Below are 10,340 nucleotides of genomic sequence, written 5' to 3'. Positions count from 1 at the left end.
TAACAGATACACCATTTTGGTGCACCAAATTTGGTAAAACACAAAATTTTAGAGATTTTGTTACTTTTAACTATATTTTTATATTTTAATAATAAAATAATGTATATAATATAAAAATGATGTAAAATTTAGTATTAATGAATTGAAATTGAATTTAAGAATAATGTAAACTATTTTAATGTAAAAATTAGATGGTCTCTAAATCTCACGAGTACTTATCACTCGGGGTAAAAAAAAATCTTTAGCAAATATTTACCGTATTTTAATCTAAAAATAATAACTTAAGACCAAAATATTCCTAGTCCCATTCTGATTGGGATCCCAGGCGGAGAAGGATAAAACAAATAATTAAATAATTCATTAATTAGTTTTTTGTAGGAATTAATTAGTTATTTCAGTTTTACTTGCGATTATATTTTTTATAGATTTGATTAAGAGTAATTAAACTATGCACCCCTTTATTAGTTTATTTGTAGAAATTGAATACTATTACTGCACTAATAAACTACTACTCCCTCCGTCCCCCTCAATTCTTTATATTGGGGACGGGACTTGTCACGCATTTTAATGCTCTAATTAAATGTAGTTGCATAATTATTTTTTTAATTTTTTTTCTTCTAAATAAAAATATAATGTACAAACTTTTATAAAAAAAGAAAATTTTAAAAATAAATTATGGAAGTATATTTTATAGTTGCCTTAAAATACATATTAAGCATGTGAAAAAAATTGTAAAGCTAGTATTGATTTACTCAGCTCCCCTGCAAGATGCGTGTGAGTGCTTTAATTATCACATAAATAATATTCTTATTTTTTTCAGTTTCTTAGTGTGTAAATTGTGTATCTTATTAATTGTTTCGATGTGCTCAAAAAAATTCCACATAACATGATGTTGAATCCAAGTGTCATATTATAATAGGTCAATCCAGATTAGAAACACATGACATGGCGATAAGAACCAACAGAACTAACTCATCTAAACTGTTGAGTCCTGTCTTTGCTTCTTCTCCACACTTTGATATCATCAAATGGCACTCTGCACACACACCAAGCTCGAGAATCGATGCTTCAATGGCGGCAACAACTCATGCATTTACGTAACTAGTAGAAGAAAAGACGTGAGTGCATTTGTTAGCTTTAGCAGAGTTAAAATGGCAGCGTCAAGTGGAGGAGAAATGATCGGATACGAAGAAGGTGCATTAGACAGACCTAAATGGAGTGGCGAAACGCCTCTTTCACGTCTCGTTCGAGCTCTCATTTCCTTCAAACCTCTTTATTCTGTTCTTAAACTCGGTGCTCGTCAAGTTCTTATCAGGTTCATTCAACAATCCTCATACTTATGGAACGTTCCCTTATTGTATTAGTTTCCGTTAATGAGTAAATTACAGGGGTGTGACTGTAGTATACACTCATTAGCCGAATTTTCACTTTGACGGAATGTTGGCCAAAGTTCATTTCCGCATTTTAAAAGCTTGGCTACCGTCTATTCCGTTAACTTAGCACCGCATTTTCACTTTTATCACTCACTATGAGTCTTATTGTGGGTGTAAATATGTATATATGGTGTTATTGTGTGTGTTTGTGAACAGTACAGCTGAAAAGAAAAACATACCTTGGAGAGAGATGACGAAAGAGATTCTTGATTCGGATGTTTATAAGCTCATGGATGATATTCAGGACACTTCCCTAATTTATCCAGATTGTAATATTTCTTTTACTCTATTTACTTGTTGTTTTGAATGAATTAAAATTATCTGTACGCACTCTCTTGGTTAGCTTCATTGGCTTATGGCGCGGATGCCTTCCACTCTTGGTTTGCCAAGACGTTGATGGTTTAAGGCTCGTTTTAATTTGGCTTATGGCGCGGATGCCTTCCACTCTTGGTTTACCAAGACGTTGATGGTTTAAGGCTCGTTTTAATTTGGCTTATGGCGCGGATGCCTTCCATTCTTGGTTTACCAAGACGTTGATGGTTTGAGGCTCGTTTTAATTTGCCAATTCCACACACACATACACAAAATTGTAGTTGAAAACTTAGTATTGAAGATTATGTTAAAGGAACATAGAGCGTATTTGGTGATTCACTGGCATTAATTGATGTATAATAATTGAATTAATGACTGTTTTGTTTCAGATTATCTTAATCCTTTTCATGCTTATGATGAGGGAAACCTTTCTTGGCTTGTAAGTGTTTATATATCTGCTAAATCTGACAAAGCTTGACATTTAAATTTACTTTCTTTTCAATAGTAGAGTTAGTCCTACAAAGATATTTGAATGACATGTGATATTTTAATAAAAATGTACCTGTGTGTAGGCTGCAGCGGAAGCAGAGGCTGCAACAATGTCAATGGTGAGGCGAGCAATACCTGATGCATCTTCGTTGGATGAAGCTAATCAAATAGTTCGTGGAAATTGGCTTCAGGCAATTGATCAGCATCATACTATGTACTCGGGGGGTACGATGATTGAAGACATTCTTGATGTTGGATGCTCAGTTGGTGTGAGCACAAGATATCTTGCTGATAAATATCCTTCTGCTAGAGTTACTGTGAGTCCATGAAACTTTAGTCCTTCAAGTAAATATATTGTATAGAAGGGACGATGCTAGTGAAGTCTTACATAAGAGTTTGTAAATTACTAAACGGATGTACAAACTAGTTGTCTCGCATTTATTTATGTCTATTTGGATGCATGTCTGCAGGGTCTGGACTTGTCGCCTTATTTCCTTTCTGTTGCAAAGTTCAAAGAAATGAATAGCTCGCCAAGAAAGAATCCAATTAGCTGGAAACATGCAAAGGGCGAAGACACAAGTTTACCCTCCCAATCATTTGACATTGTTTCCATTTCATATGTGGTATGTCCTGTCACCTAATAAAATGCTGTTTTAAAATGAAATTGAGAACAGTCATTCAGTATTTGCTTAGTTTTAGACTGGTAATCATTCTTCCTGGACCATCAGAGCTCCGTGTACTGAAAAGAGGCCCACTTATAGTAGATTTAATTTGTTCTAGTCTCCGTATTGATATGTTCCTTCAGGACCTTCACAAGTTCTTGGTTCTTTACACTTTGTGCAGATGCATGAATGTCCCACAAAAGCTATAGTTAATCTAGTAAAGGAAGCATTTCGGATCCTAAGACCTGGAGGCACCTTAGCCATCACAGATAATTCGGTAAATACTGTATCTCAGATATGTGAATTAACTCACAATCATTGAGGCATTGTCAAAACATATCTAATTAAGTTCTGACCATGTCTGGTTTATTTATGCAGCCAAAATCGAAGATCCTCCAGGTATTCATTTTTACTTTTTTCTTTCATGTTACTTAATTTCTTCAAAAACACTTAGACATGTATGATTAATAGTGTTTGCCTAAAATATCTTGGATCTATAATCCTAGAGCTGAACTTTAAAAAGGTACTAGAGCTCTGGATTTTCATACACTGCATTTTGCAAGGTTACCATGCCCCCTTCCCCCAGCAAAGTAACATTTGAGTAGTTCTGAATAGGCGTAATATTTTGACTCAGAACCTATAGCTCCACGTCTATGTCCGCGTCTTCATTATCACCTTTCTGGACATTATTTATGTCGTCATGTCATCAATCTAGTTTAAGTCTGTCCCTCCTTGGAAAATAGTTTTGGAAACTTTTCAATCAGGTCTCTAGAAAATGCAAGGAGATTGTTCGAGCCAGAAGAAATAGTAGTAGACGGATACATTTGCCCTTGTCTAATGCTGTAGTAGACCGATACATTTGACCTTGTTTGACGCAGGCCTAACATGTGTTTGATTTGTTGAATGTAGGAACTATCTCCAGTTCTGTTTACACTTATGAAAAGTACAGAGCCTTTCCTGGATGAATACTACTTGACTGACATCGAAGCAACGATCAAAGAAGCTGGATTTGTGAATGTACAAACAATTCTTACAGATCCTAGACATAGAACTGTGACAGCCACCGTTCCTCGTTAACTTCTTAAGTCATCTGCAACAGAGACTTTTAGCTTACCTGTGATTTGTGAATGACAGTGATCAGACATGGCGCAATATTTTTGCTTTAAATTCATGTTAGTTGAGTCTTTGGTTGCACATTTGCACAGGCATTTTCAAATGGTCTCAATGTATTTTTGTGTATAATCATCCTTCTGTAAGACTGTAACTACATCATTTAAACCAAGAATCAACTATATCAAGCATACATGTTTATCATTTCCTTTCATTGGATTTAACCCCATCTCCTCTCAAACATAGTTGTGAAAAGATATGCTTGTTTTGCTTATGCCTGCAACTCATAATTAGAGTATATATTTTCGAGAAATGTTAAAATCCTCGAAACGGTTTCGTAATTGCTAACCCGTAAGGCTTATTCCTAACAACTAGATAAGATTCATGTCCATATATGCAAACAAATTAAAATCCGACAAATCTCGCTTTCGGCTATTTTTTGAATTTAATTTTTTTTAACCATTTGCAAAAAGTATAAACAGTGAATTATTTTCAACTCCTTTACATGACACAGCATTTTTCTAAAAACAGGCAAACCAACTTTTCTATTGACTTTCCGGATCATCAGAGTTTACGGATGAACAGATAATCACTATAAAATTATTTTATTCCATTAAATTCAATATTTAAAAATACATAAAATGTGCCGTACACGTGTCACAAACGTAAATAACAAAACCCCAGAGGAGCGCAAATAAAACCAAACAAAACAAAAATTAAAATTTGCAAAAAAGCCTCCGTATATTGCTCAGCACAAGTTGAAAACTTGGTTTGTTAAACCTTCAAAGCCTTATCATTTTGTATCTATCTGTATGTATTTTTAATTTTCAAGCTCTCCTCACACTTCTGGGTTTTTCTTGGTAAGTTCTTGAAAATCAACTTCTTTTTTTATTTTTTAAATTTTTATTTTTTTATAATTTGATCATCTTGTATGATAATTGATGTTCTTTGCAGTTTTTGCAAAAGGGTTTATGTTAAATTAGCTTAAATTTGAATTTCTTGATTTTTTTTAAATTTTTTTGTGTGTGATATTAATTGTGTTTAGTGATGAATTGAGCTGTTTGGTTCTTGTTATGTTAATAAATTTTTGAGATATTTAGTTGGTTTTGGTATTTTTGTGATGAAATTTGCAATATCATAAATGACTTTCAGTTATGGGAAGCATCAAATAATTATTCCAAAAGTGTTGAGATGATACTTTGTTAGATGAAAGTATTTGAAAGACTTGTTTTGAGACCTTAATTATCCTTTACTGTTGACAAAGAATCAAATTGGTTGCATCAGCAATCGAAAGGTTTTGCCTTTAAGTTAGTTTTTTATGCACTCGCTAGCGATGGAATAGAGAGTCTTGTACTCCTTGTTTACGTGTGCAAGAAATGATCATAAGAATTCAGCATATGTGTAGATATAGTTTTAGAAACAAGTAAAGCTGTAGATCAATTGTACGCTGGAGCTTGTCTCGTGGATTTACACGGCTCAGTAATAATGCTCCAGGATTGGCTCTTATCGTATGTGATACTATCGTGGTTGCGTATTTGATTTTGTTGACTTACACAGTTTATTTGAGTTGAGTAAGATTACGTGATATTCGGAACTTTGAGTTAATGTAGTAATGACGTTGTGCACTACATTCACCTATTCCGGTAGCCCATAATGATTGGCTCAATTTTTATCAAAATTTGGAGGCCAATTCTTAACTTTGTCTGTGATCGTACCTTTTGTAGCTTATTCACGTGTTTGTGCACATTATTGGTGGCATCCGTATGATGCCACATCTCTTTTTTATAAATCAAACCTATGCTTGATAGATGACGATCGTAATAATTGGATAAAGCATGATGTTTTTACATTGCCAGATTAGGTTGAGTTGTGGCATTTACTGCAGTTAAAAATATCATTATTTGCTAGGTTTTCAAAACTCTATGGCCGAGACATGTTTTCTAATTTTGTATGGTGCATCAATTTCTCTAATATGTTCTTTTACACTTACCGATAGGTGATTCATATATGTGTACTCTGATAGTTGTTTGTGACCTTTGTGCAGTAGTGGTGGCAACTTGGGTAAAAAGTACATTAGCATGATGGACTTTAGAGGTGCCTCTTGGGTTGGAGACATTTATCAAAAGTTTGAAGCTATGTGTATGGAGGTTGAAGAAACAATTTGTGAAGTAAGTATCTTCCTTTGGCCATTTATATGTCTTGCATTGATGGTGTCTTGGTCCTAAACTATTGTCATTATACTAATACATGCAAAAGATTCTGTTTTTTGTTGACAGGATATGGTTATTAATATTAATTGTTTCTGTAATTAAATATATTGTTAACGGTATAGTATTTTTTGTATGATATCAACATCCGTACGGTTGGATTATCCTTATGTTATTTTAATTAAAAAAATTAAGCCACACTAGTAGAAACTTTTTCATTACGAACTCATTTCCTAAATTATACAAGGTAAAATACATAGGTTAATTAGTAAGCTTGATTACAGAATTGGTTGATGAAAAATTTTGTACTTTTGTATGTTTCTCTACCTAATGATTAAACAACTGAACTTTTAATATGCTGTGTTTCAGGCTATGCTAGATAGAACTGGTCATATATTTATCGGGAACTTTTTTCTTAGCCAAATTTTAATTTCTCTCTAAATACCTAACTACTATACATATTTATCATCAATTAATCTATTTTTAGTAAGCAGTGGGTATGTTTAATTGGAGAAAGTGATTGTTACTGGTGATGACAAAAAATTTATGTGTAAGCAAAAAAACCAAAAAATGATATTTGAATTAACTATGTAACATTAACTCGACTAATAATATTGCTCGAGTATATTAATATGCACTTGTAAATGTTGTAGTAATGTGTTTTTTGTTCGAAGTAATTTGACTTTTATGATAATTGTTCTTAGATTGTTATCTATGTGTCTATAAAGTTTACCTTCTGTGACCACTGTTTGCTGGTTAGACATTTGTGCTTTACCTAGAAATGATGTTAGGTAATTAGATGCTAATGTTAGTAAGTAGCACTTTGCTTTGCCTTCTACATGTTCTATTTGCGTAGTTTTTCTTCTGGTACACAAGGGCTTTATCATTAATGATGTAGGGTAAACCTTCACTTCTATTCCTCTTGTCTATTTGGAGGTCGTATATAATATGTTGGATGGTTTCAACTTTCAAGTTTGTTCTTTAATCATGTACATTGTACATATCCAATTTGCCTTTGAATGAATATGGTCTTTGTATATTATCATATTTATACTATTCACGTTTGTTATTCTTTGTGAACAGGATGCTGTTAAGTTTGTAGAAAGTCAGGTGCACAGTGTGGGATCAAATATGAAAAAATTCTATACTGATGTCATGCAAGATTTGGCTTCCCCAGATTCTGCAGCTCCTGTAAAACTACCTGTCGCTAATTTGCCTCTGGACTCCCATGCTGATGCTAAAATTGATGAGGATAAGAAAGCAAGCAATAACAAAAATAGTAATAAGGTTGTTAATCTATTTACTAATGATCATAAAGTAATTGACCGAGAAGATGGAGATCAGGTGTCATCACTTGATGAACACGTCAAACTAGAGGGAAACTCATGCTCTAGAGGTCACATTAAAAGATCGTTCTCGACGCAAGACACAAAAGGAGAACTACATGAAGGTACAACTGTTGGTTGCAAGAAGGTTTCTAAAAAGGACTGCTGCCGAAAGATAACCTCAAAGAATCAGGTGCTGGAGAACCAGGATGAAGCATCATCGGTGTCTGAAATAATACATGAGCATGCAACTACTGAGCATATGGTTTCAGCATCACCACAAGTTTCAGTTGAAGTAGTAGGATGGGAATGGGATTCCGGAGAAGAAGAGAAAGAAATGGGTAGCGGCAAGGGTATTGACGTTGATGACTTGACAGTTCACGGTCCACTATCTACTGATGTTCTGTCATCGCGAACTATTGGTGAAGGCTTGGCTCGAGATTCTATAGGTAATTATATAAGAACGATGATCTTCTACATATATATAATTTTTTGTTTAAACTACACTTGTTCTTAGCTGAAATTTAAGAATTGACAACGCAGAGACGGATTCTTCGGTAAAATTAGACGTATTAGGTGATTCAAAAACTTGTCAATTGACTGGTGAGCTGGTTTATTCAGGTACATTGACAATTACTCTTTATAATCATAGTAATATTTAGTAACAAGTATTAACTCTTGTTAACAGTCAGAAGTTCTTCCTGGGTTTGATGCTATTCTAGTTCAATCCACTTCATGAAGTTTCAAGTCCGAGTTTCCTTTAAATTTAGCATAGAACTTGTACAATTACAGCTTCATGGTCATGATTCTGTAATGAGCTTGGTTTATGGTAATGTACTACTGCTTATTGTACTAGCCTACTAGGAAATTCCCACATTAATGAAGCATATTTCCTCCACTTGCTCATCTTTTTTTGCGCTCCATCTAGGTCACAAAGCTATAACCTTGGTTACATCCTGTACTCTAATGTCTCCCTTAACAAGTAGTATTCACTATTCAGTATCATGTCATGGAAATACTACCCTCTCTACCTTAGAAATCACTGCTCCTGTACCTCAGCAGTCACTATCAACAAGTCCATCACCGCCACCCACAGTATTTTATTATTAATTTATCTTGTTACTATTATCTATGTGTATATATTTGAAGCTATTATGTAGTTATAAAATTTATTAAAGTGCAATCGTAGAGGAATAAGATGACAGAGTTCAAAGGTGTAAAAGGAGCATTGCAAAAGGAATCGGAGAGTTGGTAACAGTAGTAGGAAAATGAATTAATCAATTAGTCCCAAACTGATGAAAGAGTCGAATGACAAATTTTATTGTCAAAGTAACTTTAAATGGAAAATCTTGTGCATTACTTGCTATAGACTGAGAGAACTTTAGCTCAAACAAACCAAAGAACCCTCAAGTAAACAAGAGTTGCAGGTCATGCACTATTTTTCAATAATTAATTAATCATAGCAATAGTAATTTATTAAAGGGTACTGTTATGCTAATTGTACTTGAATGTCTTATTGTCAATTTCACACCCGTCCTACTAATGTGAAACTTCTGCAGGAAACGAAGATGTGATTGAAAATAGTGATAAAACAGATCTAAAGGCGGACACCACTGATGAAGATGAGATAAAGTTGGAAGAAACATGTGTCTTCGTGAATGATAACAACGTTTCTTTTGCTTCCTACAAGGACAAGCAACCCTGGTCGTACAAGGTATGCAATACACTTGTCTGCTTGTATTTGTGATCAAAAAAGTATTTGAAAAAGAATATAATACTTGGTTGCAGAAAAAGATGAGAGAAGCTTTCTCATTAAAAAAGAAATTGTCAAGAAGGCAGGAGTATAAAAAACTCGTAACACAGTACGGAAACGTGAATACGAGTTCAAGCCTAACATGTGTTGATCCAGTCACACATACCGTCTCCCCAGAGTCGAACAAACCAGAGTTGCAATCTTGTGAGTTTTGCGAGTCAGAATGGGAACTTCTCTAGTGTCTTATATCAATGTCTTCTAAATAGGTAATCTGCTAAGATGAGCTGCTCTCTTCAACGGCTGATTAAAGAATGAAATGATGCATTGACTTGTTGAATGTTATATATACATATTAGCTATATAATCTGTATGTAACAAGTACTATACATTGGTACAAAGCTGAATGTTCCCGGCATTTCAGATGATATGTAAAAGGCATAAGTTGGCCGGTAGCGGAAAAATCTAATTCCGTGAACTGCTACAAAACCTAAATGGTAATATTGCCGAGGCTTGTTGGCAAGCATATTTAATCTCCGTTGCAAACAAACTCAGTTAATCTGTTAAAGACTGTTATCATGCTGGTGTTCTGTATGCTTGTTTGTCATTTAAGGTACGGGACTCCCTAAAATGTCAAATTGATTAAATATAATAAAATTTACACCCTAAAATGTCAAATTGATTAAATATAATAAAATTTAAAACATAATTATTATACTACTATAGAGTGAAGATAAATATATAATCGAAGTTAGTTAATATTAATAACCAAATATTATTTTACTAATTTATATTAGTAACTTTTTAGATACTCAGATATATGTAAACATTTTAGAGATATTTGTTTTTTTAAATTGCTAATATAGAAATAATTGTTAAAAAAAATTGTTAAAAAGCATGAAAAGACATGTTTGACTAATTGAGGTTATGGCATGCTTATTTTGACTATCTCCTGGCCGCGGTGACATTTACCCTATTGTCTGCGGGTAATTTGGTACACGATACGAAAAATACGGACAATGGTTTTAATTTTTGGTACACGAAATACGAAT

The 10,340-nt window shown here is 33.7% G+C and overlaps 2 protein-coding genes across 5 annotated transcripts; both read left to right on the top strand.

Moving 5' to 3' along the window:
* The first annotated feature begins 981 nt into the window (after window positions 1–981).
* LOC141711584 (uncharacterized) lies at window positions 982–4,220 on the top strand. Of its 2 annotated transcripts, none has more exons than XM_074514130.1 (8): window positions 982–1,315; window positions 1,590–1,702; window positions 2,135–2,184; window positions 2,318–2,551; window positions 2,705–2,857; window positions 3,078–3,173; window positions 3,275–3,295; window positions 3,806–4,220. In XM_074514130.1, exons 1-8 carry the CDS (start codon window positions 1,029–1,031, stop codon window positions 3,971–3,973), a joined length of 1,122 nt encoding a protein of 373 aa, XP_074370231.1. In that variant the 5' UTR covers window positions 982–1,028; the 3' UTR covers window positions 3,974–4,220. The 2 variants fall into 2 exon arrangements, with proteins under 2 accessions (XP_074370231.1, XP_074370232.1); XM_074514131.1 differs by having other exon boundaries at window positions 1,178–1,315; window positions 1,595–1,702.
* A 487-nt stretch (window positions 4,221–4,707) lies between these two features.
* LOC141711583 (uncharacterized) lies at window positions 4,708–9,825 on the top strand. Of its 3 annotated transcripts, none has more exons than XM_074514128.1 (6): window positions 4,708–4,866; window positions 6,051–6,174; window positions 7,297–7,987; window positions 8,082–8,159; window positions 9,098–9,252; window positions 9,327–9,825. In XM_074514128.1, exons 2-6 carry the CDS (start codon window positions 6,085–6,087, stop codon window positions 9,528–9,530), a joined length of 1,218 nt encoding a protein of 405 aa, XP_074370229.1. In that variant the 5' UTR covers window positions 4,708–4,866; window positions 6,051–6,084; the 3' UTR covers window positions 9,531–9,825. The 3 variants fall into 3 exon arrangements, with proteins under 3 accessions (XP_074370229.1, XP_074370230.1, XP_074370228.1); XM_074514127.1 differs by lacking the exon at window positions 4,708–4,866 and adding an exon at window positions 5,352–5,514; XM_074514129.1 differs by lacking the exons at window positions 4,708–4,866; window positions 8,082–8,159 and adding an exon at window positions 5,336–5,514.
* Window positions 9,826–10,340: the final 515 nt, after the last annotated feature.

Source organism: Apium graveolens, chromosome 3, assembly GCF_009905375.1.
Source record: "Apium graveolens cultivar Ventura chromosome 3, ASM990537v1, whole genome shotgun sequence".
NCBI classification, from domain to species: Eukaryota; Viridiplantae; Streptophyta; class Magnoliopsida; order Apiales; family Apiaceae; genus Apium; species Apium graveolens.
The sequence above is the reverse complement of the archived record's forward strand: the minus strand, read 5'-3'. Positions and strand labels throughout refer to the sequence as shown.

Coding starts and splice junctions, on each gene's coding strand:
- LOC141711583 (XM_074514127.1), top strand. CDS start 5,492: ATGCTCCAGGATTGGCTCTTATC. Junction 6,175..7,296: donor TTGAAGAAACAATTTGTGAA/GTAAGTATCTTC, acceptor CTTTGTGAACAG/GATGCTGTTAAGTTTGTAGA. Junction 9,253..9,326: donor AGCAACCCTGGTCGTACAAG/GTATGCAATACA, acceptor ACTTGGTTGCAG/AAAAAGATGAGAGAAGCTTT.
- LOC141711584 (XM_074514130.1), top strand. CDS start 1,029: ATGGCACTCTGCACACACACCAAGCTCGAGAATCGATGCTTCAATGGC. Junction 2,858..3,077: donor TTGTTTCCATTTCATATGTG/GTATGTCCTGTC, acceptor CACTTTGTGCAG/ATGCATGAATGTCCCACAAA. Junction 3,296..3,805: donor CAAAATCGAAGATCCTCCAG/GTATTCATTTTT, acceptor TGTTGAATGTAG/GAACTATCTCCAGTTCTGTT.